General features: G+C 38.6%; 3 protein-coding genes and 1 pseudogene across 7 annotated transcripts; 2 read left to right on the forward strand and 2 right to left on the reverse strand.

The window, feature by feature from the left end:
* Positions 1 to 2,416, reverse strand: thtpa (thiamine triphosphatase). The gene is made up of 4 exons (XM_026201043.1): positions 2,326 to 2,416; positions 1,873 to 1,948; positions 834 to 1,373; positions 1 to 661 (listed from the first exon to the last, which is right to left on the reverse strand). The coding sequence occupies exons 2-4, from the start codon at positions 1,940 to 1,942 to the stop codon at positions 561 to 563; spliced, it is 711 nt and encodes a 236-aa protein (XP_026056828.1). The 5' UTR covers positions 1,943 to 1,948; positions 2,326 to 2,416; the 3' UTR covers positions 1 to 560.
* A 1,152-nt stretch (positions 2,417 to 3,568) lies between these two features.
* zfhx2 (zinc finger homeobox 2) lies at positions 3,569 to 15,208 on the forward strand. 3 transcript variants are annotated; one of them, XM_026201045.1, is made up of 6 exons: positions 3,612 to 3,710; positions 6,179 to 6,234; positions 6,363 to 6,521; positions 6,669 to 6,729; positions 7,474 to 11,519; positions 12,704 to 15,208. In XM_026201045.1, exons 3-6 carry the CDS (start codon positions 6,408 to 6,410, stop codon positions 13,076 to 13,078), a joined length of 4,596 nt encoding a protein of 1,531 aa, XP_026056830.1. In that variant the 5' UTR covers positions 3,612 to 3,710; positions 6,179 to 6,234; positions 6,363 to 6,407; the 3' UTR covers positions 13,079 to 15,208. The 3 variants fall into 3 exon arrangements, with proteins under 3 accessions (XP_026056829.1, XP_026056830.1, XP_026056832.1); XM_026201044.1 differs by lacking the exon at positions 6,179 to 6,234 and having other exon boundaries at positions 3,569 to 3,710; XM_026201047.1 differs by lacking the exons at positions 3,612 to 3,710; positions 6,179 to 6,234 and having other exon boundaries at positions 6,474 to 6,521; positions 6,669 to 6,725.
* Positions 15,209 to 16,270: 1,062 nt separating this feature from the next.
* On the forward strand, positions 16,271 to 23,961 carry pabpn1 (poly(A) binding protein, nuclear 1). 3 transcript variants are annotated; one of them, XM_026201048.1, is made up of 7 exons: positions 16,271 to 16,757; positions 18,214 to 18,322; positions 18,598 to 18,665; positions 18,813 to 18,919; positions 19,590 to 19,677; positions 19,909 to 20,060; positions 23,318 to 23,961. In XM_026201048.1, the coding sequence occupies exons 1-7, from the start codon at positions 16,623 to 16,625 to the stop codon at positions 23,511 to 23,513; spliced, it is 855 nt and encodes a 284-aa protein (XP_026056833.1). In that variant the 5' UTR covers positions 16,271 to 16,622; the 3' UTR covers positions 23,514 to 23,961. The 3 variants fall into 3 exon arrangements, with proteins under 3 accessions (XP_026056833.1, XP_026056834.1, XP_026056835.1); XM_026201049.1 differs by lacking the exon at positions 23,318 to 23,961 and adding an exon at positions 22,402 to 22,569 and having other exon boundaries at positions 16,272 to 16,757; XM_026201050.1 differs by lacking the exon at positions 16,271 to 16,757 and adding an exon at positions 17,019 to 17,166.
* Positions 23,962 to 25,510: 1,549 nt separating this feature from the next.
* On the reverse strand, positions 25,511 to 27,686 carry LOC113041855 (neuroguidin-like; annotated as a pseudogene).
* Between the last annotated feature and the right edge of the window lie 291 nt (positions 27,687 to 27,977).

Below are 27,977 nucleotides of genomic sequence, written 5' to 3' on the forward strand. Positions count from 1 at the left end.
TATTTTCATATAGGACGTGATTTTATTGGTCAGACAATCTAACACATCAAACTTACATACAACTCATAAAAATATTGCACACTTAATTGAAGAGCTTGCTGTTCCAAAATATTGCACACTTAATTGAAGAGCTTGCTGTTCCCTAATGTCCATGATACATGTCATTTTGTTAGAAAGAGACCAATCATATAAATCAAAACCTCAAATTTCTATAACAGAAATAGAAAAAAAATGAACTGTTGTTTATATAAAAAAAAAAAAAAAAAATCACAGAAACTTGTAACATATTCATATTTTTAATCAGATAGCTGTTTAACTAACCCAAATTGCCATGATATATAACTACCTATATAACATACATTTTTTTTTATTGACTACTGTGTAATTGATTGACTTCTGTACCTCGCATAAAACACAAGTAATATATTTGTTAATCACAATAAGACACTATAAATTATGTCACCAGTGCTTATATTCTCATTAAAATATGAGCATTAAGGATGAATCATAAATGAAACAGAATTTCAAAACTACAAATGATATGTTACACTAATGATTCCTTATAAGATGCGAGCACTAAGAAGCTCTGCATAGTGTTCAGGCCGATATCTTTGAAGGTAAACATGCATTTTCCCATTAACTTTCTTCTCAGAGCTTAAACCTGTGGAGACAAACAAGATTAATACAGTATATATTATTAAGTGATTAGTATTTATTAGCATTAATTAGTCATATTATTAACTAAAAATTAATAAAAACTGTAATAGAATCTCAATCATACCAAAGTAACACTGGTCTATATATGATATGTGTGTTCACAAACGTGAGCTTACCCAGTTCTTCAGCAATGCCTGCGATCCTCTGCAGAGCTGCATTCATGTCAACTCCTTCAGGCACCAGAACCTCAATCTCTCCCACACAATATCCGAAATCAGCCTGGTCCAGATCCACCCGCACCACACTGGCCTCCCTCTCTAGCGTGTAAGAGCGTCGCTCGGTCTTGAACTCGGCAAAACAGACCAGATTGAGGTCATCCAGCCACTTTGTGTCATCTGCTGAACAGATCTCGGTGTCCTCATTTTCTGCGACTTTGTCAATTTGTTCCCTTTGTGAGGAATTTGATTCCCTCCCTTCGGCGGCGCATTCCCTGATTATCCTGCTGACTTCTGATTGAATCAGAGGGAGACTGGTTATCTCTCTGTATCGTGTGCAAAGGGCATCGGTGTCATTGCCAGCTGTAGTTCCTGAAACTGCAGGGCATTTCAACTCCCACAATCCCTCTCGGCATCTCAGCCAGAAATCTTTTAGCGTGAGGATGAAATTTGGGGAGTCAAAGTACTGGTCTCTGAACTGCCGCTGACCAATGCATTTAGCTGTACAGAGATATGAAAATATTAAAAAAAAAGACATAAAATGAAAGGGAAGTTGATACTGTTGCTTGTTACTTTAGGATTCTGAATAAAACTAAGTATAAAGTGTGTGTGTGTGTGTGCGTGCATGTTAACATTATTTTGGGTACTAATTTGTACCCAAAAGTGAGCTAAACCAGACAAAATCTCAAAAAACCTCCCTTTGGGGACGTCCTCGTTTGTAAAATGAGTTTAAAAATAAAGTAAACAGATTTTTTTTTTAATTGTAAAAATACATAAAGTTTTCTGTAAGGGGTGGGTTGGTGTAGTATACAGAATATACAGTTTGTACAGTATAAAAACAATTATGTCTATGCAATTTCCCTATTAGGTAACTATATAAAAAAAGTGTGTGTGTGTGTGTGTGTGTGTGTGTGTGTGTGTGTGTGTGTGTGTGTGTGTGTGTTTGAATATGATATAACGTTAAATTATTCATTTGGATAAAGAGAAGTTGTGAACGCACCTCCGATATCTTGTAGTTTCCCCATAATTTCTGCATCACAAACGAATTTTCTCTCAACTTCTACAGTCATTTTGTTCTATGAGACATACAAATCAAAACGAGAAAGACAGCTGAATATTGGCATATTCATGATATTAATTAAAGACTGCAGTAATGGACGGTCTGTAATGTTGTAGTAGCAAATTAAATCAGATCGGCTGTATTCAAAACCAAGAAAGTTGCTTAATAAGTAGTGTTCCGCTTTCGGGAAAAAATGTTGTCTAGGTAAGTTCCAGATCATTATGTTTCGAGACACAGGCAACAGTAAATATGACCCGGAACCTGGTAACAGGTTCATTAATTGTTAGCTCACACAGTGGTAATTATACTGTAACTACAATAAAATCCGGTTGAGACAGTCAATGAAAACAAACTATCAAACAGAAACAAAAAAAACGAAACAAGTAAACTTACTGATCAAGCAGTATTGTAATGAGGACAGACGCGGATTATAGGGGTCCTGTGAAGCTTTTCCGTTCAGGCATATTTGCGAACAGCCTAATATCTGCAGAATGATTACTTCCGGACAAATATTGTATTTCTATAAAGATTAGATATTTTACATATATGTTATTGCATAACACATATTGCTACTTTATCCAATGTGGTTTTTTATTAAATATTTAGACAGCAAAATTTAATAAAAACTAATAACATGTTCAGCAGCATTGCCAAATTGCCATATATATACCATTCAAATATATACTATATTCACATTAGGACAATGAGACTGCGCAACTATCCAGTTGTTACAAATAAAAACAAGCTGAAAAGAAAGTGGAACAGCACTAGAAATGGATATATAATAATAATAATAATAATAATAATAATAATAATAAGAAGAAGAAGAAGAAGAAGAAACTTACAAATGAATTAAAATTAACTAGGTTTTTCTATATATATATATATATATATATATATATATATATATATATATATATATATATATATATATATATATAAAAATCAAGAGAAAAACCTAGTTAATTTTAATTCATTTGTAAGTTTCTTTGTGTAAAAGTGTCTGCTAAATGAATAAATGTAAAGATAGATCTAAAATTATATAAAAGTATATGTTCGAGTCATAGCATAATATTCATACACTACAATGACTTAAGCATTTATTTCTGTATTAATGTGGGTAAATATCAAAGTAGATTTTTGCATTTTTATTTCAATAACCAAGTCTGTGTGCAGTCAGCATTGCAGATCAGATCAGACTGCATTTTCATTTCAATTATTTGATTACATTTATTCGCTTAGAACTATTTTATTTGGTTATTGAAAAGCAAAACAGGCCTACACACACACACACACACACACACACACACATATATATATATATATATATATATTACAATCACCTAAATGTAAAAAAAATTGTTTTGTCATGTGGTTTTTTAAATACTTTGCCTCCTTAGCTAAAAGACTAAAATAAAGTATTATTATATATATTATATCATATAGTATAATTATATTATATAGTATAAAGTAGTATAATGTATTAACTGAATTAATGTCAGTATAACAACATTGCTCCAACATGCTTTTTAGATGTCTTGAATCATTTAATAAACCGTTTGAGGGAAGATGAACATTCTTGGAGAGAGTGAGCAGTCAGCTTCTGGGGGAGCTGTCGTGTGTTTACTAGGAGAGAGAGAGAGAGACAGAGAGAGAGAGAGAGATTGACGGAGGGAGTGAGTGAGTGAGTGAGGGAGGGAGAGAGAGAGAGAGAGAGCGAGAAAACTTTTCAGTTTTAAAGAGCGAGAGGAAGCGTGTGCTGGAGTCCCACCATGCAGGTAAAAGACTTAGCTAATTGCTTTAGTGTTAATTAAACGATGTTGACGCCGAATTGATCAAGAAGTTGCGATCAAGGGGGCGATGCGGATCCCATCGCGTCCCCAGCACGACTAATAATTAGATGCATGCCATTTCACTGCGAATATTTAGTTACATTTCGAGTGTTAAAATCCCAACTTTTCTGCCTCGGTATCTCGTTTTGGCCCCGCCACCCTCTTTCGCTTCTCGTTGTGTTGCACGTCGCTCTTTTCGAGCAGCAATGCGCTTCATCCGTCGTTAATTACTGCGTTCTGCAATTATTAAAACGCACTTATAATGCTCAATAACAACATTATATACTAAACGGCGAACTTAAACCGCCAACAGCAAGGGACTGGGCTAGATAAACGCTGAAGGGTGACGGCGAACGGGTTGTTTTTAACACATCTGTATGAAGCAACCCAAATTCATTAATTAAATAGCTTAGTCGAAGTAGGCCGCGGTATCCGCTGTGGAGCGGACGGCGGGCGGGGGATGTCTCAGTGCCCGACCAACAGGCCACAATCAGGGGGGCGAGGAACTAATCAAGCCCGAGGTTTTACATCTGAGAGCCGAAAGCCTATTTACACAATTCAATTAGTGCGTTAAAACAGACTTGTACTGTAGCATGTCGAGCGTCGCGATTGTTTTAGCTCTTAATTTATTCTCGCAGCTCTAATTCTGTGTCTTTGGGAAGTTTGTGGGCGATTTGCGGCTTGATGTGCGATACGTAATTAGTTGACCAATTTGTTGAGTGTGTTGTTAGCTGCGTTAGCCATGTGAAGTGCCACGAATGTTTATGAGAAAACGGATTCTTTTGTTTTAACATCACCCTTCAAGTAAGAAATCACTAAAATCAGTCGCTTTGCAGCGATTAAAGTTAGAAATTGGGGTAATTAGGGCAGCAGACTGCAGTGCGATCCACTTTAATGGGGTATTTGTCATGATTACACCAGAGTGAGTGTGTGTGTATGTATGTGTGTGTTAGCCAGGCAGGCTAAAGCACTCCGTTTCCAATTGATTCAACGCACACGGGTCTTGCTAATTAGACTGTGGGTTAATTAACGAAATCATCAAGAGTTATGGCGGCCATATGAGCTCGCTGTCGAACGGCGGTGTCCCGCGGCGTGTGGGTTCGTCTGTCTTTGACTTTTAGGAGAAGTTAATAGTACTTGTGTTGAGGATTCAGTGCATGTTTTCAGTCTAGCAGGGAAGCTAATTGGCGTGGCATTGTAGCACTGTTGGCATTTGATGTCTGTTCGTTCCTTGACAGTGGCATGTAAAAACGAAGCCAGAAACAGTATCATTTAAATTATTTTGCATGTATACGTCAAATTAAGTCGTTTAGATGTAAATTAAGATGTTTATGTCTCTGTTCTGGGTGTATGTGTTATTTATTTATTTATTTGGGTTATTGTTTTAAAGAGACATTACTGCCATTATCATCCCAGGGGATTTGGACCCATTTTCAGTTATTTACAGCTGTGTCACCTTATTCGCAAGGGGGCAACATGTTGACAGATCCACACAATGATTTCACTCACATCAGCATATTATAAGACCAGTCAAGGTCAACATTTAGGCCTCCTCTAGCCTAGTTATTGCAGAAGTGATGAATGTATGCATAATTCTGGGTGTTATCAGATCTGATTAATATGGGATGCCTCATATGATGTGATGTATTTTCAAATGCATGAATTATAAACAAGCTGCAAGGTATTGGTTGGACAGATTTATGTTGTGTCTAGCAAAAAGAACATAACCACATCTGTGAAATCAATTTGAAGTCTTGTTATAAAGTGCATGGCACAGATTGTATGGCCTTTATAAAGAAATCAAAATGTTAGAATTATTGTAAAGGTGCTCTAAATAGACGAAAGGGGTGGTTTGATATATGGTGATATGTCCTAACATTATAATGTATAGTGTTTTTGTTTTGATTTGTAAGTGTTAGCTTACATCAAAGCAAATGCATCTAATTGACACGACTGGTGTATTTTATTTTTTATTTTTTTTTGTATAAATTTGATTTAGCTCATTTGATCTGAAGAACTATTTAGTGCTGATTGTATTTTAGACATGAACTGTCAGAGAGAATTGTATTGCATTAGATGCTGTCTATAAAGTATGTCCAGTTTGTATTTACTGTAATACTTTTCATGTTGATTAAGAAAGGGCTAATTCACCCAAAAATGATCGTCATTCCAAACTTGTATGACTGTTTCGTCTCTAAAACAAAAATGATAAAAAAATAAAATAAAGTCTTAGTGTGGTCCAATGTTGTTTAGGCACTGATGTTCTGCAACTATAGTCATACAAGTTAGGAATGACATGAGGATGAGTAAATGATTGCGTAATTAGATTTTAAGTTGAACTAGCTCATTAAGACTTTAGCTTTAGAAAGTTCTGCATTTATTATATGTATTTGTTTATATCGGATTTCTTTCAGATCACAGACGTGTTAAAAAAAAGGACCAATTCAAATACACAGTATGCAGCTTGAGGGTACTTTAAACAAAAATACTGTAAAATATAATCAAATAATTCTGAAAATGAATGAGTAAAGAAATATTTGCCCTTTTTAGATATGATTAAATACTATTACATATAATAATGTGACTTTTTGGTTTCAGGAGGAGCCAGGAGAAACTCTGAGAGGTGCCAATAACAGGGGGTCAATGTGGTTATGCCCTCTATGTCAGGAAAGTCAACCAGACCGTGAGAATCTCTCTCTTCACCTTACGGGCAAACACAGTGTCCTCCCTGCTTGCCTTGATAAGTTACTGGATATTGTGAGTATATTTACAAAGAGCACATATATAGTGTTTAACATTATGATGTATATTTTGATGGTGCAGGTTTTGTATATAAACAAAAGTAATATAAAGTGTATAGAAGTGTTTTGTTTTTCAAGTAATTGGTTTTCCTCTTTTCATAAGGCTGCTCCTAAGCACCGTTCCATCGCTGAAGAAGAGGAATCCAAAGCCCAAAATGATGCAGGTGACTTTTGATAATCTATGAAGTTATTCTCAAGTGTTTGTGTTTGTGCAACAGTGTTTCAACACTATCCCAGCACTGAGATCCAGGGTTCCAGTGTTACTGATACCCAGCATAGGTTATGCACCACTGGATGCACAATTGGCTGTGTTGGTGACCACCTAGCTTCAATAGTTTCCATGGCAATGAAACAACTGTAGGTTGTAGCCTAATAAGTGTGGGCCCCCACAAGTATTCCGTTTTTGTGCTGACTCCTGGACGTGATGATTGAAACTAAGAAAATACATATTTAATTAAATATTCTGCTTTTAAAGCTTGAAATTCTGATGTAAAGCATTTGTTTTCATGTTGGATATCAGGGGTTTTAAGCATGATCTATAGTAATGTGTGTAATTTTATATACATTTATTAACCTATGATACAATGTTGCAAAATCATAAAAAAAAATATTTTTGATTTATGGATTCATATACATTACAATTAATATTACTTTAAAATATATTTATGGAAAACATCCGCTTTGGTTAAACGTTACTTAATGTATTAAGCATTGTTGCTTAATACATTAAACCCTTTATTTTTTTATCAAAAAAAGATAAAACAATTAGTTAGATAATATTTGAAATTGTCCAAGACCTGGCTTGCATATTCTTCATAATATTAGCCAATTGTTTACTGTTACACTACTTATTTTGGACTTTTTTTTTTTGAGACTTACTAATATTTCATTTGTATTTAATTCATCAGATGACGCATCTCAGCTGAAACATTTAGAATACACAAAATCCCCCTCAATGGCTTCCCAAAATGAGACTACAGACGCAGGTGACAAGGGTGGTTCTTCTCAGGAAAAAGAGCTGGATGAAGAGATGGAGGGAGGGAGAAATGCAGAAAGTGATGCAGTGGGGCTGGAGTTAGATCAGGACGATGCAGAGCAAGCTATAAAAACATCAGAGGCTTCTGTCAGCAATGGCAGATCTATCTGTAAAAACAGTGTAGCCTCTGAAGGTGACAACCGTCCATTCAAGTGTAATGCATGTTTGGAGTCATTTCCCACTAGAACAGCTTTGAGCGTTCATTATAATTCAACCACCCATATTCAAAGGATGAGAACCGGGACATTGAAAGACAGTGAATCAACCCCTTTCCTGGCTCGACCTTACATCTCCAACAAACCATACCAGTGTGCCGTCTGTCGTGTCTCCTACAATCATGCCATCACCCTGGAAAGTCATTTAAAATCTGTGTTGCACCAGAGTCGCAGCAGGAGTGCTGGGAATGCTACTCCCAGTTCCAGTGCAAATACAGGAACTGGATCCATGGTTACAAACTTGGCTCCGACTACTGTTGGAAGCACCACACAGTTAGTTAACACCTCCACCAGCAATTGTGTCACCCAAGCAAACCTGACTGCATCAGCAGTAATGACCAAAGATGGAGAGCAGGTGCAGCCTCAGCTAGCTCCCTCATTACTTTCTTCTCCGGTGGCCTCTGCACAAGCCATGTCTGCTATTCTCACTCTCCTGACTTCCAACCCTAATTCTCTCCCACACTCCATTCTTCCTTCTCTCTTCACAACTGGAACGTCTGCAACACCAGGCGCAGCTGCCCCGCAGCTTATACCCCAGCCTCAGATGCTCATGCCCCTGGTGTTGAATGGACTCCAAACCCAAATCCAGGGCCAGAATCCAGAGTCTCCAAACCAGCTTTTGCAGCAAGCAGTGCCAGTCCTTGGTCTCAGTGCTGCGCAACAGGCTCTCTTGGCCCAAAGACTCAGTGGCTTACAAAGTCAGTGGGCTGCATTTGGCCTCCCAACCAACACTCAAGTGAGTTTAGAGGAGACCAACATGATGCCGGACAAAGGTGCCGACATGAGAGTATGCAATGAGATAAAAGTCGAGCCTTCTGATCATCAAATGTCACTAAAATCAGAAGAGGACTGGAAAATTGGTGTAAAAAAAGAGATGTGTATTAAGGCTGAGAATACACAGGAGCAAAGTGAGAAAATAATGGGCAACAGCACAACATGTGATAAAAAAGAGAAAGAAGAAAGTGAAATGGAAGTTGAGGGGACGGGTGAAACAGTGTGTGAAGAGAAAGATGCAAACTCCAAAGTAACTAAATCCACACCAGCCCTGGTCCTTCAGGGTGATAGTCCGTTTTCATGTGCTTTGGATCCAAACCAAGGTCTCAGCCATACACACACTGTTAACAGCTCTGCTGCTGCTAATTGTAACTTTCGTAACACTAATTTTGCCTTAAAATCTTCAGGCCATAGAAGTGCAAAAGATCAACTGCTCTTGTCTTCAGGACGGCCTGTGCTCACTGAGTTCCAGTCTCAGGTTCTGTGGGCCTTTTTAGAGTCACGAGATGATGCTGAGACATCTAGTCCTCAGCGGGAGGACTGCGAAGCCCTTGGCAGGGAGGTAGGGCTAAGTGGAGAAGAGGTACGCAAGTGGTTCTTAGATGCCTGGCAATCCAAAGATAGGGAGAGATTAGACAGCTTCCATGATGAAAGAGACAGAAGTATGGATGAAGAAGAAGGTAATTTAATGATAGATGAGGGTGAAGATGGACATAGTCCATCAGCGACAGGTAGTCATGCCATTGACTTGTCCAGTAGTGCAGAAAGACACAGGATTGGTAAGGGAAGCCCAAGAGAACTGCTGTTGACATCTGACTCTGAAAATGAAGAGTTCTACACATCTGTTATTGTTACTGATGAAGAAAGTCAAAGCAGCTCTATGAGGGAAGAGTCCGGTAGCCCAGTCAAACAGTCTTCACAGGTAGAGCAAACAGCTGAAAGGTCAAGTGGTGGTGGAAAGGTTCTTCGCTCTACCACAGTCTTCCTATCGGATGCAGAGGATGAATATGATGATGAACAAAGTATGAAGAGGAAAAAGAGAAAGAGTGAGATTGATAAGGAAGAGGTGGAGATCAAGCGGGAGAAGCAAGATGTAGATCTTGATCTTCAGCTGGAGGCACAAGCAGACCCCCCTACTCCTCTTTCAGTTACACTTGATCATCAGGGTGTTCCAGCTGGCATCTTGCAGTCACTGCCCCTTTCCCTGTCTTTGACTCCTCTTTCCACCCAGTTATACAGTCCATATGTACTCTCACTTCCTTCATCAGTTATTGGGGTTGGTGTTTCTGAAGGTGACAGGGGTAAAATGGCCTTTTCAAACACTCAAGCAATTACTCGAAGTCCAGCTGCACTTTCAGACCCCCTTAATGCACCCACAGGCACCTCTCTTACACACTCCTTTTTATCTAATGGTAATGATTGTGAGTCTGCTTTGGATCTAAGCATGGGGAAAAATCACAGCTCGACATTATCATCAACATCATCATTTGTCTCCGCAGCTAACAAGCCCTCTATACAGAAAACTCATTTGCTTGATGGTCTGGGACTGAGACCAGCAACTGTTGGGGTTCCTACAGATGGAAGCCTTATTGTTGTTCAGGTGAAGCCAGATTCTGCCATTGCTATCCCATCTCCCAATAACAGTACTCTAACTAATCGCAATAATTTGGCTAAGACTAGCACTGTGTACATGAGGGCAGCAGAAAAAGTTAACACATCACTCATTGAAAGAGAAAAAGAGAAGGAACGAGAAAAAGAGCAGGAACAAAAGAGGCCAAAAGTCAGACGGTTCAGGGACATGAGACGGTCCAGGACCATCATCCATGCTGACCAGCTTGATATTCTCTATGGGTGTTATTTCAAAGATCCAAACCCTGGAAAGCATGAATTTGAGCAAATATCTGAGTGGGTGAACCTTCCAAAGAAAGTGGTTCAGATCTGGTTCCAGAATATGAGGGCCAGGGAGCGAAAGGGAGAGGTCCGTTTTATCAGTGATGGCACTTTGGCAGCTGTTGGGAAACCACTCATTAAGTTCACCTGGCCACTCTCGAAGCCCATATTCTCAACCCCTCCTAAAACTAACACAAGTCCCTCTGCTGGCTGGGCCTCTGCAAAACCCCAAACTGGAAATGTTGCCCCAAAGACGGATAAGGTGAAAGAGGTCAAGGAGCCCTTGAAAACTCCCACTCAAGGTCCAAGTAGACCAAATCAGACACCCACTTTCACTGTTGTGTCCACTGGTCCTTCATTAGTTCACAAGACCAAAGCAGATGCAACTCCCATCACAATGGTTAAAATAGCTCCTAAGACACTGGCCACACCAGTTGCAGTCCCTCTGCTTGTCAGTGGGATTCCTGCAACTCGATCTGCTCCAAAAAGGAAGGTTGAAGAGGTACAAGCTGAGTCAGACCATACCGAGGATGAGGATGATGATTATCAAGCAGTGGTCGAGTCTGGGACTACCAGCCATATGGTGCCAAAATTGTCCACTACGCCAATTAGCAAGTCTTCTACCTTGGTATCTCAGAAACACAATGGGCTCAAATATTGGTCTCAGAAAGGACCATTCAAGATCAACACCCTGTCAAGAGAACAGTTAGGCCTGAGCTCCCAGCGACCTACGCCCACGACCACGGCCACCACCACCCCTACCACACCATCTGCTGTGAAGGTTACAGCATCCTCTGGTCTAAGCCAAAAAGAAACCAGTTACATGCAGCAGAACTCCACCCCAAGACGACCTCGAACTCACCTGAACTCTCTTCAGCTGTCCATCCTGCAGTCGTGCTACGAGACATGTGCTCATCCTAATGCACTGGAGTGTGAGGCGGTGGGCACAGAGCTTGGGCTTCCACTAAAGGTTGTGCAAATCTGGTTCCAAAATACACGTGCCAAGGAGAAACGCTGGAGGCTTCAGCAGGAGAAAATGGTGAGGACCTTTTATAAAATATTGCAAAGCAGCCGTTTTCACGTCAAATTTTTGTATTTTGCTACAGTGTGACAGGGCTTCAAGGTCTTCAGATGTTTTCTCATCATAGCAACAAAAGATATGTGCCAGATGCATTAAATAAGATAAAATGGCACTAATAAAGTGTAACCTTTAATTTAAATTATATTATTCCCTTTAACATAGTGGTGTAAAAAGCATAAAAACAAAATATTATTATTATTATTTTTATTATTATTAGTTTTTTACATTAATTGCTTAAAGCGAAAGTTCACCCAAAAATTCTGTCATTTAATTATTCACCCTCATGTCGTTCCAAACCTGTAAGACCTTTATTCATTTTTGGAGCACAAATTAAGATTCTGAGATCCGAGAGAAAGCATGACGTAGAACGTACAACTCTCTTAGTTCATCATCTATATTCTGGTTCAGATAAGGAAAGCTGGGCAAGAAATTGCAAGTCATTCTCACAAAATCTTCAAACATGTTTACAAAGACTGCTTTATGTACATTGTGTCTCTTCCTCTGCATGCAAGCAAGACGCAACACTTCCGATTTCTACATCAGTGCGCTCGTTCCTTGCGTCAGCAGCACCACACGCATGTGTCGAATGTGCATCAAAGACTAACACGGAAGACGAAGACATTGTTGAATGAAGAGAGCTTTATAACATGGTGATTGAACCACTGATGTCACTTGGACTATTTTATTTATGTCCACTACCTTTCTGGGATTGAAATCTGTAGTTGCTGTCTATTGAGAGTTTTATAGAAAAATTGTATTTGTGTTCCAAGGATGAACCAATTTTGTATAACCGAAGGTCTTAAGGGGTTTGGAACAACATGAGGGTGAGCAATTAAAAAGATTACTCCTTTTTGGGTAAACTATCCATTTAAGTAAAAAGATCGTAAGAATAGATTTTTTTATTCATCTTGGTACAAATAGCACATGGTTACCGAGTGTCCTCAGGTAAATAAATGACCTTTTTTTCCCCCCTTTAAAACAGGGATTTTCATAGAATGTTTAACTTTTCAGTATTTTTGTTGTTATTGCTTGGCATTCGTTTTTTTATATATATATATATATATATATATATATATATATATATATATATTATTTTTAAATAAAACTAACAAAAATGTTTTTTTTTTTACATCTTCACGCAGTCTCCTAATCCCAATGACCCTTCTAAGAAGGTAGACATCAGCTCGGGAAGCTACCTACAATATAATGCTCTCCGAGCCAACCGCCCCATCCTGCCCAAACCTGTACAACTGACAGTTATGGATCCAACTCTTTCATATACCATCGGCCAGACAACAGGCCGTGAGACTCTGAGAGGCAAGTGCGAGGCCTGTGGGGTTGAATTCGAATCCAGGGCTGCAGCACGTGACCATGTCTTCTCAGCTCGACATCTTGCCACTCTGAGAACCACTAACTTTGGTCAGCAAGCATCATTGGTCAGCAATGGATCTGGTACGGGGTCTACTGGTGTTGCCAGCCAGTCTTCTACCCCATCACCAGCTAGCAGCTCCAGCTAAACAATGAATTGAAACTGGTATAGTCTACGGACCCACTAAACTTATTGGCTTTCAATAGACAGAAGATGGGTGCTGGTCTTTTAAGCTAATGTTCTTTTAAGGCTCTAAAATTGGAGCAGGCCCAGTTGACACTGGCCCTCTTCACACTCTCTCCTTGGATATCAGCGAGACATTGTTATTATTATGATATAGAGTCTTTGCTTACAGGGCTCCTTTTAATTGACCTATTGCCACAGCATCATTTTACTATAAATAATCTACTGAAATGGTAATCATGGACATGCTAATGCTTATGTGATTATGGTCCGTCTTCACAACTCCATCCCGATTTAAACTCCTATATGTTGGGTAATATTTCTACTTGCGTTTACACAAAACACTTTGTTTGATTGGGAGAATCTATGGTAATGAAGCACCCAAAAACTCAACCAAAGTGCTCTGGGTTCTCAATTATGTTTGTGGTACTGCTTTTGCTTGAGCCAGGGTGGTCTTCAGCCTATATAGAAGCTGATTTATCTCCAATTGTCTTGTTAATTCAAAGAAACAGAAGTTCTTCTTCTGGCTCAGTTGAAAGAAATAACTAGACTACGCTAATGGTAGATGGTAATGAAATGACAAGTAGAAAACGTCTTCTATGGAGAATTTGGGAGAGTGTTTTGAATCCAGACGCATTAAAACGAGGACATTGTTCACAATACGATAGCTATTTTTGAACAACCATCATGACAATCCCGTAGTCCTCAGCAAAGCTCTCGTTGAAATTTCAAGATGTCAGATGGTCATCATACAGCACTTTGACGTTTTTTTTTTTTTTTTTTTAAAGGTTTTCGTGTTCCGCAAAATATAATTTTGTTGTATGGTGAAATCTTACTGTATGTCAAACTATAATGAAGTATTAATCAGCTTTTAATGATATTTTTAAAGGGTTTGCATTGCACATAGTTAAACACAGACAAAAAAATATGGATCAGACCTAGCCGCTGTGCACGAAGCCAAAGTCAAGTCTGTACTTACACTATTTTATATGGATTTGTGGAACATTGAAATTATATACCTTACACCCTCCGATAAACCATTTAATTTGGTTTTAATTTTTAGGGAGTTACCCAAGCTTGTCGATATAAATTAAACACAAAAGTCATCTATTTATGGTAAGAGCAAAAGCGTTTTAGAATTATGGGAGAGAGTTGTCATCCTTTTTTCTTGTTCTTTTTTTTTTGCGTTTTGTGTTGTTGCGAACCGAGTGCTCATACTGAGTAGATTCAAGTATTTTTCTTAAAACCCATCAGGAGAGAAGACAGGGTGCTTTAGTGAACCTGGAAACTACTCATCAGGGCAACAGTAGGTGTGATTTGAAGGACATGAAATACTAAAGACGATTTTCCTTTTTGGTTTATTTTGTATAATATTATTGATACTATTAATACTTTAACAAAATGCAAAAATAAAAAAGATTTTTTAATGAACTATATTAAGAAAATGATATTCCAAAGTTGTTATTCTTCTTGCTTTGTCTCATTAAAGAAACCAAAAAGCAATCTTGATTGGAAGTGTTCGGAATGCAAACCGCAAATGGAGCTCCCATGCCTTGACACTTTGAACTAGTCCAGGGTTTAAGAATGAGCTACAGAGAAATGCATTTCAGAAAACTCAGCTTGAAACACTTGAAGTTCATAGAAAAGTTTTGTTTTCAGTATATATCCCAGCAAATACAAGTTGTTTTTCAAGGTGTAGCTCATATGAAATGAACATGGACTGGGTTTTAGTGCAGTGCTACAAGACGTGGAAACACATGGTGTTGCACTGTTCAGAGTATATCGGTAGAATATGGAGAAATGCTTTTATATTATCTTTTCACTTTTTCATTGACACTTGATTATCACTTGTTATAACTGTACTACTTACTATTTTTCAGTACTTTCATCACTTTTGATTATTATATTGATTCATAACGGTTTTAATGGCATTTCAGACTTCAGATGTCATTGATATGAATTTAAACGATAATGGTGGCAGTCTTGTTATGAAAAATTTGAGTATTGATTAAGCTTGTTTTCCCATCACTTGTACCTTCTTTTTGTGTTGGTTCTTTTTTCTTATGCAGAAAACAAATAAACTGAAGTACACGTATTGCTGTTTCTCTTCATTATGTGCATTACCCAGAATTGATGTAGATACATTAATATTTTAAGTTGTGTGTTGGAAGACATCTTGTCTATAAAACAATCACAATATTTTAAGCATATGAATCTTATGTTGCCTAACACTGCTTGAGTTTCATATGATGCTTGATGTGGTAGGCGAAATGAAAAAATGCTGAAAAAGTAGGCCTAATTGTTATAGATATTAACATTCATGTCACATAGTGGGTAAGACATATATGCATAGTTTTAGTGGCCTCTGGTTAATTTATTTTGAAGATTTAGGAATTTCACTGTGCTTTGTTGCCAGATAAAACGGCCCAAAATAAGTGACTTTAATAAACAATGTCTTAAGAGTATGTTGCATTTTGAAAATGTACTTTAAATATGAACATTATTTTAAATGTATCGCATAAGACGCCATATAAAACTACTGATAATCAAAATATATTTTGTGCAAACACACACAGGGAATGGAAAAGGGAGAAACATCATAAATTCTACAGTATGGAAAAATTAAAAACTCTGACAGTAGGTGAGGATATATTTAAGTGGTCATGCTTAATTTACTTCATTTGTTATTTTATTTTTTTATGAATATGACAAACAACCTGAGAAGGAAGGAGAAAAAAAAGAAAAATCACAATCTTATTCCTGACATGTGTCAACTAACCTGATTTAAGTGGCTGGTTATACTTGTGCTATTTAGGGAAAGTACCAGGAAACCTAAATATGGGCCTGTATTCTGGAAGTAAGGTTAAATATATTATATTATCTATAAAACTTTTTGTAAAATACAAGTCCACGTGGATTATATTGTGCGTACATGGCAACATAGCATAGTAGCTCAACCTAAAGGTGGTCTGGGAGTCTTGATTGACGCTGCTTTTATCCAATCACAGTAGCTGTTATAAAGTCTAAGCGGCGAGTACAGAGAAATAACCCAGTAGAACACCAATACCCGTCCTGGATATGTTAAGAGGGCGTGTCTAAAGTGAGGAATTGTCCAATCCCCCGTCGATGGTGCGCCTGCAGTGCTCAGAATCCCCGCCTACGGCTTCCATTTCTGTTCTGGAACACACACAAGACCTCGCGAAGAATACACATTTGCTTTTCTGAATTTGTCTTCTAATGTAAATAGAGTAATTAGTGCGACATATTGACGAATTTAAACTTATTTGTATTTGGATAAATAGTGTTGTTGTTTTTTTCCGCTTACGGACACGTTTGAGCTCCAGAAGAAGCGAGGCGGGCTTTTATTCCCCATTTTAACTTTAGTGAGCGGCATTTTCCGCCGTTTTTTTTTTATTGACCCCCTCCTCCCCCTCTCTCTCGCTCCCCCCCGTGAGAGTCGCGGCCTGTAGTGCAGCCACGAGGCGCGTCGGACCACCGGGAATCAGGCGATGGCGGAGTTTGGTAACGGACTGGCAGAGGAATCTCTGCTGGACTCAGACCCGGGACACTCAGAACTTGAAGACCCAGGCGTCGGCGATGAAGAACCGGGATTAGACGAGGGAGAGGCCGCTATTGATGATCCGGTGAGTGAAGGACACATTTTCCTTACTTTAACAACAAGTTAAAACATTTTCTAAAGGTTTTCACCCTAAATCCTCCCCCGGCCTCATATTTAAAAGAAATACGTGAATTTCATGCGAAAACCAAATACTCATGTTTACGCGAAACCGGTTTTGCCAGGTCGGTCTGTCCGCCATTGTGGCTCACGCAGTGCAGTAGAATTAGTGAATGACATGCGTGCTGCTGGCCGCCATGTTGGCGCAACATTGGTCTGGGTTCCTCTGCGCCAGATCTGTCGACCTAGCGGGGGGAAAAAAAATCTTCATCGCAAAAATGCAAGACGGGAGATGTAAGAGACAGGGGCGAGGGTAGGACAGGCCGCCATTAGCCGCAGCATTGTGGGTCCATCCGCAAAGAAACAGACGGCTCACGGTAAACACGCCTCTTTTCTGATCAGTGATATTTGTGGCGTGCCAAAGTAAGTCGCGTTGGTAACTGCGCGTGATTGTTGTTGGCCTCTACAATGGAATAAATCTTTAGGCGACGAGTGTGACATGTTAAAAGAGGCGTGAGATGCTTTTCTTTTCAGATTTTGCGTCGAATTGGTAACATTAATGAAAACTACGGAGTTGTCGGTGGGCAAAGCGCACTGTATGTAATGCACAACAGTATTGCCGCGATCATTTTATTCGATGTGCGCTAAAGATTAAATGCCGCTCGTGATGTATTGCATCATTTGTTGGTGATTTTGTGATGGAGATGGTGCATTAGGGCTGGGCTGGTGCGTTTCTCTCCATGCACATTAACATTATTGGAGGTCATGCCATTTGCATGCTGAATGCATGTCTACTTTATTTCATCATGCAAGGAGGATGTGTAGTATTTAAACAATTACGTTAGTCACTGTTGATTGCGCTTGTTATCGGTTGTGAACGCTAGCTCGTATCATGTGCAATCTTGTTTTAACTGGGTGAATGAGGCCATCACATACATGCAGGGTTACTTTACTCGGGATCCAGTGCGACTGCCCTGCAATGCAGCACTGCTCAAACTTGTGTGCGTGCGTGTGAACACACACCAAAAGAGTGTTTGCTCACGCACAACAATGCGTGCACGGATGGCATCATGCTTAGGGCGTCTTGCTGACTGGACAAATAATAAATGGTCGTTTGAAAGAGCTCAGTCGGTGCACAATCACGTGTGAAAGTGCATGTGCATGCTGTTGTCCACGATCACTGGTGAGAATAATGAATGAGTATGCAATCTGGGAAAGAAATCGGCTGTGGATTTCAAAATGGGTTTAGCAGCAACACATGATATTGATGCAGTATAGATCCAATGTGGCCGTCTATGAGGGAGCCCAAATCATTTATTCAGGATGTAGCTATGCTAAATATTCCATTTCAGTTTTGTTAAATCTCTAATAGTCTGTTTTTTGATGGTTGAAGTCAATATATGTGCATTACTTTGCCTTTTCAGGAGCTGGAGGCAATTAAAGCCCGGGTGAGAGAGATGGAGGAGGAGGCAGAGAAACTGAAGGAGCTACAGAACGAGGTGGAGAAACAGATGAATCTCAGTCCTCCACCTGGTAAGTGAGACTAAACGAATGAATGAATGAGGGAGGGTGAACGGGCAAGTCTGGGGAAGATTGAGCTCTAAGGAGAGTACTGCAGAACAGACAGTACTGATGAACAGGACCGCATCCGAGGGAGAAGAATAACTAGCTCTGGACCATTTGAGGTCAATTGAGATATTACTAGAAACAGAACGTAACCTAGATTTCAACCGTGAAGCTATGCGGTAAGCTTGCAGACACTAGTTTCTATGCTAAATCACAAATGCATGAGTGTTTTCTCTTTGCAGCTGGTCCTGTCATTATGTCCATTGAAGAGAAGATGGAAGCAGATGGGAGATCTATTTACGTTGGAAATGTATGGGCAATTATCTTTATATCTACTTAACAATAAGCTACATTCATGTATTTTGTTGCATTTATATGTCGCATGTAATATTTTTCTTAGCATGATTGATTTAATGACATTTTGGAAGTGGTGTTGATTCGAGTTTGTCTCTTGCAGGTGGATTATGGTGCGACGGCAGAGGAGTTGGAGGCGCATTTCCATGGCTGTGGTTCCGTAAACAGAGTCACCATCTTGTGTGACAAGTTTACAGGACACCCCAAAGGGTAATTCATGTGTTCTTCTGTTGGGTTTTCTCTCTTAACCTACAACATTCGGCATTTCTTATTTCCTTCCGTTTTACAGCCTCTGCTCCAGATAGGCACTTTAGGTTTACAGTAGGCATTGATGCATCACCTCAACCCACAAAATGAACAGTAGCCACTGAAATATTATTCTGAACGTTTGTACATTTAAGCAAACTGTTAAACACAAATTATTTTACCTTAAAATAACTTTTCTCCAGAATCGGTTGGAACATAATTGATTAATTTTTTTGAATGGCCACATCGCAGTAATTAGTATGGCCTTTTGTTACATGGCATGATTTTACACTATTTATATATGTACTTGAGACTGTGAAGTGTGAGATTGTTATCTGGCGTTTGTGCTATTCCAGTGCACAGTATTTTCAAGCTGCTCCCATTAATAATTTGAATAATTGCATGGGGTAACTTTTGATGCAGTGCTATAATCACAGCTACTTTGAACACTGTTCATATCTTAATACAGTTTTAACAATATGTATATTTAGTGTTTTGGTCCATGCATCTGTGTATATATGCTTACAACAATAAATAATTTATAGTAGTTTCAGTGTATGCTTTCTTGTTTTTTTGTTTATTTTAATGGACCTCACCTGCCCTCATTTGATCATTTACTCTCTTCATGTTTCAGGTTTGCGTATATAGAGTTCGCAGACAAGGAGTCTGTTAGGACAGCCATGGCACTGGATGAGTCTTTATTCAGAGGAAGGCAGATTAAGGTGAGATGAGGCATTACAAGCTTGCCAACTAATGCTGCTAATACATTTTGACTTTTAAAGTCAACATAAAAATCATTGTTCTGTTTCAGAAAACAAATATTTTTGTTGTTTTTTTTACCTATTTTAATATTGTCATTTTATATAAAAAAAATAGGGTTTGTACAAAATGTATTTAACATTTTTTGGAGACTTTTGAAACTTTAATCATAAATTTCCCAACTGTTTTTACAGGTTGGTGCCAAGAGAACAAATCGTCCTGGCATTAGCACCACAGACCGCGGTTTCCCTCGGGCCCGCTTCCGCTCACGGGGAGGAAACTTCTCATCCCGGGCGCGCTACTACAGTGGCTACACACCCCCCAGAGGCAGGGGACGGGCCTTCAGGTGAGCTCCATGCCATCCTTACTCGTTTGACAGTGACTGACACACAGGCTCCATCCTGACAGAGAGTGCTGCTGGGAAAGTGTGTGTGCGCATCGGGATGGGGGGACTATCTAAAATAAGTGTTTCTAAATGTTGATGCTTCATTTTGTTATTTATTTATTTATTATTGTTATTATTATCTTTTGTTTGTTTGTTACCTTTCTGTTCTAATCTGTAATTTTATAACAATCTGCTTCTGTATGTATGCATGCCCCTGTTTAATGCCTCTGGGTGTGAGGAGAGGAGGAGCCGCACCACTCTTATTTGTAGTTTGCACTCTCTGTACAAACTCCTGTGTGTCGTCATGTTTAAAGGAAAACTGAGGAAGAATTACAAACCATTAAACACTCACGCACAGCCATCGTCATCATCGCTGTCCGTTTCCCTCCTGCAGTGTAAGATTCTGAGCATGAAATGAGCCTTCACGATCGCCAGAGGTTCGAAAGTCAGACTGCTTCCCAATGTGAAGATGATTCCTGCATTGTGTCTTAAAATAGAGTGAGCTGCTTAACAGTGGTCCTCTCTAGACACACACTTCACAAGGTTTTGGGAGACAACCCAAATCCTGATAGCCCCTCTGAAAGGATTTAGCACTCAATTAATAGTTTCAGCAAGGAAGAGATGGAAATAGAAGATTTTATATTGAAAGATCTGGTAGGGTGAAAGCATTTTATGAATCAGAATCTTGTACATCAGTTTGTTGGGAAACTCTTGTACATGCACTGCCACACTTTGACTTTTTTTTTTTTTTTTTTTTAAAGTGGAGCTTGGGTTAATGGGTTAATTATATTTGGTCATTGAAGCCGGTTCCCTGATTAGCAGTAAATCGGCATCACCTTGCTTTCAAATGGAGCGGCATTTTATAGACAGAGCCGTAATTTACTGACAAACTACGCTAAATCGCGTTCATTATCGCAGATGAATCGCCTCCGATAATGAACGCGATATAGCGTAGCTTGTCAGTGAACTATGGCTGTCTATTAAATGCTGTTCCATTTGAAAGCAGGTGATGCCGATTTACCGCTAATCAGGGAACCGGCTTCAATGACTAAATGTGCGTGACAATCGCAAGCGATATATCACTCAGCCCATATATATATATAATATATATACACACACACACACAAACCCCATATGTTTTGCAAATATTTACACGTGTGTGTGTGTATATATATAGTATATATTTGTTCATAGAATTTGTTATATATATACATAATATTTTTCTTAGATGTATACAAATGCTTGAGTATTTATCTCTGCGTAATATACACAGTACACACAAATTATGTAAACTAAACTTTTATTTTGAATGCGATTTAAGCGATTGACAGCACTAGCTTAAATATTTCTTTTATCCCACACCCAACTTGATACCCAGATTTGAATTAAGTAGGTTGTCGTATGGTTTTACATTTTACAGATAGCCAGTGGGATTATACTGTAAAACAAGATAATCTATATCAAGTATGTAGCTGATGTCAAGCTCAGCTCTAAATAACTTGAAGGCAAGTGTGTGTTTGACCTCAGGCACATTTGGTTCAGAAAAGCCCATTTTGGTTCACTTCCCCCCCCTCCTCGCATGATGAACAATATGTTCACTTCCAGAATGGAGGGTTCATTCCTGCAGCCTGATATTGACTGTTTTAGTATCCAACCAATAACACAGAGGATTCTGTGCCATAAAGCTCACAGGCTGTTCCTGGAGGGGGTTTGTGTGAATGAAGAGCGTCTCTGGCTGCCTGAATGGATGCCCCTGCATTTATTGATGTATATGAGTGTGTGTGTATGTGTGTGGCCATATGTGGAGAGCTGTGTGTCGTCAACTGTAACTGTGTGTGCATGTGCTGGAGGGTTCATGTCCCCAGGATCTCTCCTTTACAGAGACCACAGGAGCCGCCCCGTTCAGAGAGAGAGAAAGAGGGAGAGCGTGCTTTCACTGTCCCCTACACTGGACACTAGATCATTTCTAAACCCTGAATATAACACACACACACGCACATTTTGCTGTTGGATAATCTTCCTCAGCTTTCCTTTATATTTAACTACTTTTACTGGATTCTTTTATACATGATTGCATTAATCACTATTTATCAGATGATAAAGATTTATCACATTGCATTTCATATTATGAATTATGTGTATACCTGAAACATGAGTACACAAACGTTTACCTCCTAAGGCCCTTTAAAATGCATATTACTGATATACAAACACTCACACCTCCCCAAAAACTGAATTGGTGTCCGTCTTCTTACACCAACCACAAAAAAGAACTCACCCTCTTTTTCTCTCTCTTTTCCAGGGGCCGAGGGCGAACAACATCGTGGTACTCCCCTTACTAATACCTCCCCACCCCCCTATGAAATCCCCCCCTTACTATCATCCCATATCCCTATAGAAAAGAAAAAAAAACCCTCTCAAAAAAAGGAAGAAAAAAAAGAAGAAAAAAAAAGACAAAAAAAAAAGAAAAGCATCTCCTGGAAAGACAGACTGACTGGCAGCAGTGTGCGATTGTGTGTGCGCGTGCGTGTGAGGAGGTGTTGCGATCACCCTGGTAAGGTACAATATGGCCGTCGGGGAGATTTGGTGGCATTTGTTTAAATTTGAGAAGATGATGATGTAATCTCAGGCTGCAGATGTGTGTCCTTTGTCTGGCTGTGATTTTTTTTTTTTCTCTCAGCAAACAGCCCCTCTTATGTTTGCACTCGAGAAAGGCAAACAGAAAAAAAATGTTAACTTTTTTTTTTTTATGATTGTAACGTGAATATGTGAACAATTTAATAGCAAGAATGTTGTTGATGTTGTTTTCACAAAGTTGTTCTATATGAGATCATATTCTCTATTATTTGGTCTGTGCTCTCTGGAATCCCTTTTCCCCCTAGCACTGGTTTCTTTCCTGTTCATCCCACTCGGATTACTTCCTCCACCTGTGTTATTCCGACAGTGGTTTAGAGTTGGGCGTTGTTTTTACGTTTTACTGTTCTTGAACCATCTTCCACACCATACGACTATTGTAAGATGGCATGGCCTGAGCTCTGAGATCTTTTCTTTTGTGTTATAAAAGTTTCTTTTTTTGTCCCATGCTGCCATACACCATTCCCGACCATTTCCCTGTTCCTGTGCAGCTTCTCCTCTCCCCTTCTGTCTCTCTCTCGCTCGCTCTCTCTCTCTCTCTCACTCTCTCTCTTTGTATATTAGACCACTTCTTGTCGTTTCAGGTTTCAGGACCAGTGGAGACTGACTACCCCTCCCTCCGTGGCCGCGGCGCCCCCTACTGTCTCGGCGGCGTCTCTGTCTCTTTCTGCACCCGCTATGCACACTCACCCCATCCTCTCCATGTGGGGGGGAGGGGGAGGGGGACAGGGTGACCACCGGCCCACTGCGGGAGGCATTTATTACAATAACAAGCGCTGAGCTTTACCAACATGAATATACTGAGATGCACCAGGCCCATGTTAACACAGACATACAGACACCGCACACACCCAACACACACACATTTATATATCGTGAAGGCCGAGCCATGATAGAGCAATGGCTGCTTAAATTGCGAGTGAGTGAGAGAGGCAGGACTAGAAAGAGCTTGAAGGGGAGGGTTCTTCTAGGGCCTTGTCTTTCTCAGTGCACAGTGCAGTTAGGGCACGATGGAGCACTAACGCGTGGGCTACAGGTATCGGTTAAATGAGGAGGGCTTCTGAGCTTTTATTTCGGGGGGAGGGAGGGGGGTTTGTGTGGAGAGGGGTTTCTCGTTTCTGTTCATTTTCCTTTTTCAGATGGGGGAGTGGGTGTGGACGAAAAGAGAAAAGATGTTTTCCTTTTTTTATTTTATTTTTAACCCATGAGTCTGTAATTAGAAAAAAAATAAAAGACATTGTGTAAAAAGTATTTGAAGTGTCTGTTTGGTCTTTATTTCGGGGCATCATGCTAGGTTTCCATGGTTGTTGGTAAAGTGTAGAACATAAGTGAATGTGTAAAATCCTCAAGTGCAAACAACCCCCCAAAAAATATATATTTTAATTATTTGGCTGTAAGGTAATTCTATCAGATGGTTTGGCCAAAGTGGTCACTCAGTCCAAACTCACCATAGTGATTATGCTTTTGTTGGTTTCATGCTAACTTGATATATGTAAAAAAAAAAAATGGGATCAATATGACAAATTGAAAATGAATGGGAAATGTGAATATATAATTTTTATTTTTTGCATTTGTCAAAAAGGTAAATCTTGCATAAATCTGAAAATGTCCACAAAAGCAAAGGTCTGATGCTAGAGCACAAATGCAATGTGGAACAAGCATACTCACATTCACATACAATTCATTTCTGCTTATTGCAGTTTTTGTTGTTTTGGTAATGGTTGTATTTACATTTAAGTAAAATAAAACCGTTTTTATTTTACTTTATAAATTTAAATAAAATGTGCCTATAATCAAGTTTTAGTGTGAACTTGTGTGGCATCATTGCAAAAGCAGGCACTCCAAAATACCTCAAACGACAAAAACAAATTCTAACCTGTTTTGTTTTTGTTCTTTCATGTATTTTTTTTAATGTTTCAATATACGTTTACAAGCTATATATCAGAATAGTAGTGTGCGGAGCAGTTGGCCACTTCCAGAAAAATGAATGGATCTCTATGGACCTCTGCTGGATATATATGGTCACTACACTATTAAGTTTAAAAACCCTTTTCTCTATACAACAGATAACAGAATTCTACACCTAACACCTAGATCAATATCCAGAAACAACTTAAATTTAATAAGAATTTAATATTTCACATGCAAACTACTAATGTAGTTGATGAATTGTGTAGTAAACAAATACAAAAGTACTTCCAAAAAACAGCATTATTAAAAGGATAAGTAAGCATATTTGTATGATTAGAAATGGAACTAAAACCATTAAAAGAACACCAGACACAAGTGACGGCCTTTGTAATGCATGCAGGCTCTGCACAGGAACAAATAATATAATACATATTTTAACTCCTGATCGTGATAATTTTAGTTCGCCTTCGTCTATTTCAACATAGTTATCAAGAATTAAATATGAAATTAGTGCAACCATATTAAGAACAGGAACAAGCTCACTTGATAATGAATTAAATGAAATACGCTGTTTTCTCTTCTAACTGGCAACCCGGGTGATGGCATTCAATTGGGTTAAGCTGGGAGTGGATGGCTTTCACAAACACCGACATTCTGGCCCGGAAAACACATTTTCAAGAGATAATAACTGACTGTAGCATTGTTTGTCAAATAAAGAAGTTTGTTAACTTAACATGCCTTTTAAAAATCTTCAAACATACCATGGCATTTTTATGCATTAGTAGAGTCAAAAACATACATACAGCACCCTTTAAACATGAAAACAATAATTTTGTTGAAATTCATCTTAAAATTTCTCCTCGGCATCAGTGGTTTACTTGTGCTTCCTTAAAACTGAAAAGTTAAAACGTATTAATATACAGTATTTTTTTTTTAAATCATTCATATAACATACAAAACAAATACTTTTTTCCCCCTTTCTTGATAATTGTCTTCTTTTTCTTAGGTTTTGGGTGATCGATAATGTATCAAAAAGAGAAAATTCACTTTTTAAAAAAAATAAATAATGCATTTTACCCATTATAAAAAATACTACAATGATCACTAGAACTTTTACAAGATACGTTATACTACCCATGATGTCATGGGCCAGCTCACCTGTGCTTCGCCAGAGCGCTGATGTCACTGAATCATGTGATGTTACTCCCACCATTCCTCTCTTCCTGAGTCTATGCTCACGAGATGCACCATCATGGACTCCTTTTAGTTTTTCCTTTTATTAATATTTTTCCAAAATTAAAAGGGGAAGGATCATCAACTGTTTGTTTACCATATCTACTGTATTTAATGTCTAGAATTAAACTTTCATATGATTTACCTGTGAAGCCGTTCGGTCTGGAAGTCTCTGTTTTCTCTGATCTGCTCGGGAACATCGCTGCACTGCTGTCGGAGCTCCTGGATCACAAAGCTCTCTTCTGTTTATTGATCTGCCCCTTCTGCCGGTCTGCTTCTGTCATGTCTCCGTCTGTGTATGGACAAGGGCAGGGTTTGGGATGAGAACTGACTATCAACGCTATTGTATGTCTCTACATTTAAATCCTCAAGTTAGGTAACCACCGTGAACTGCTACAAAATCAGAAGACTTACCATAAAGCACTAGCGCAAATACAAGGAGGTGCGTATTTCCTGCTGGCTGAGGGATCTTCTCGCCCCTTTGAGTTTCCTCCGTCGTCCTCATCTGAGTTCTCAGATTCACTCAGCTATGTGTGAAATAAATGCACATATATACTTATAGACAGAGCTGGGTAATGACTGATTACATGGAATCTGGATAAAAAATTAAGTACTTGTTGATCCTATTTAAATCAAAAGTAATCTAAATGTACTCTGATTATATTGATTATGATACTAGCTGCAATTGTTATCATGACATTTGGAATCAGGTAAACCAGGTTACAATTTGTAAGTAATCTCTACCTAGCTCTGCTTATGTAATAAAAAATACTTTTATAAAAAAAATATGCACACAATTTAATTAAAAGGAACATTACCTTGCTGACCAGATTCTGAGGGTTAGGGCGAAAGCATAGCGGGTCATTCTCAGCTGGAAAAAACACCATCAATCAAGGTGGATGATTGTTCAATGACAAAAAGTGTAAGAATGAAGACTTACAAAGGCTGCCGGTTACTGCGGTCCGCACTAATTTATCAATCTGATATTTCAGCTTTTGATCTAGGGAACGCATCTTCTCTAAAACTTATAAAACAAAAACAAAAAGAGGAAAATTATCCTTAAAACCAGGCACAGCAATTAAAGTATTCTGCTGTGACAAGTATATACTGTTTTAATAATAAATGTAATTGCATTTACACTTTATATGGAAGTCAGAAATAACAAGGAAAGACAGGATTCAGGTTTTTTTAATACTATGTGTTTTAGGTATTAAAAAAATACGTTTAGAGAATGAATTGACTCCGCTGAGGAATTTGAAGAAAAAAAGGATGACACACTTTGTTTTGTTTTGACTAAATGAATAGCCTGTGGATGGCGCTGTTGTCCTTCAGACTTTCTCCTTCTGTCTTCAAACTGACCAAATGAGTGATGTCTTGAAGGTAAAACAGTAATGGATGATATTTAAAGTCCAAAAAAGACAAACCCTAGAGCGAAAAAGAGTGGAGATATTCTTTTCTTCTTCTTTTTTTTTTGAGGAAGAAGAATTTGGAGGTATTTAATATTTAATCAATATCATAAATATACTTCTACCTTAGAGGTAGGACATATCTTGTTACTGAAGCAACCTAAAAATAAGACGGTGTCAATCACCATCACAGCAGTGGAAAGATCATTGTCTACAAGATCCTGCAAAATATAATTACAATAGGTAATTTAAGTTTTCTCATAGAATACAGATCATAAACGATATCAGGTTAGCCAACGAACAGTTTTGCCATATTTTGTCAGTTATCCGCGAAATAATAGAGAATTCTATGACATGGAACATGATAATAACACTATAATCTACCAGTTACATCACCACACATCTATGTTTAGGTTCAATTAAGGACAAAATTATTTAGTTAAAAAACAACTCACGGATTAACCAAGTTGATACGGATGCCACGTAGGGACAAAACTCACAGAACGCAATTCAAAAATCGTCTCGAGACAAATTGACTAAAAATCATTAACTGGCGGATTTCGTATTCAAATGTGCTTGATTTATTATATAGAGTATTACATACACCAAGATAAAAATGACCGAGAACGCCGATATTTGAGCCTTTAAAAGTCAAATAAAAACATAGGATACGTCAAGTAAGACAGAATATGGC

The sequence above is a fragment of the Carassius auratus genome, chromosome 24 (assembly GCF_003368295.1).
Source record: "Carassius auratus strain Wakin chromosome 24, ASM336829v1, whole genome shotgun sequence".
Classification (NCBI taxonomy): domain Eukaryota; kingdom Metazoa; phylum Chordata; class Actinopteri; order Cypriniformes; family Cyprinidae; genus Carassius; species Carassius auratus.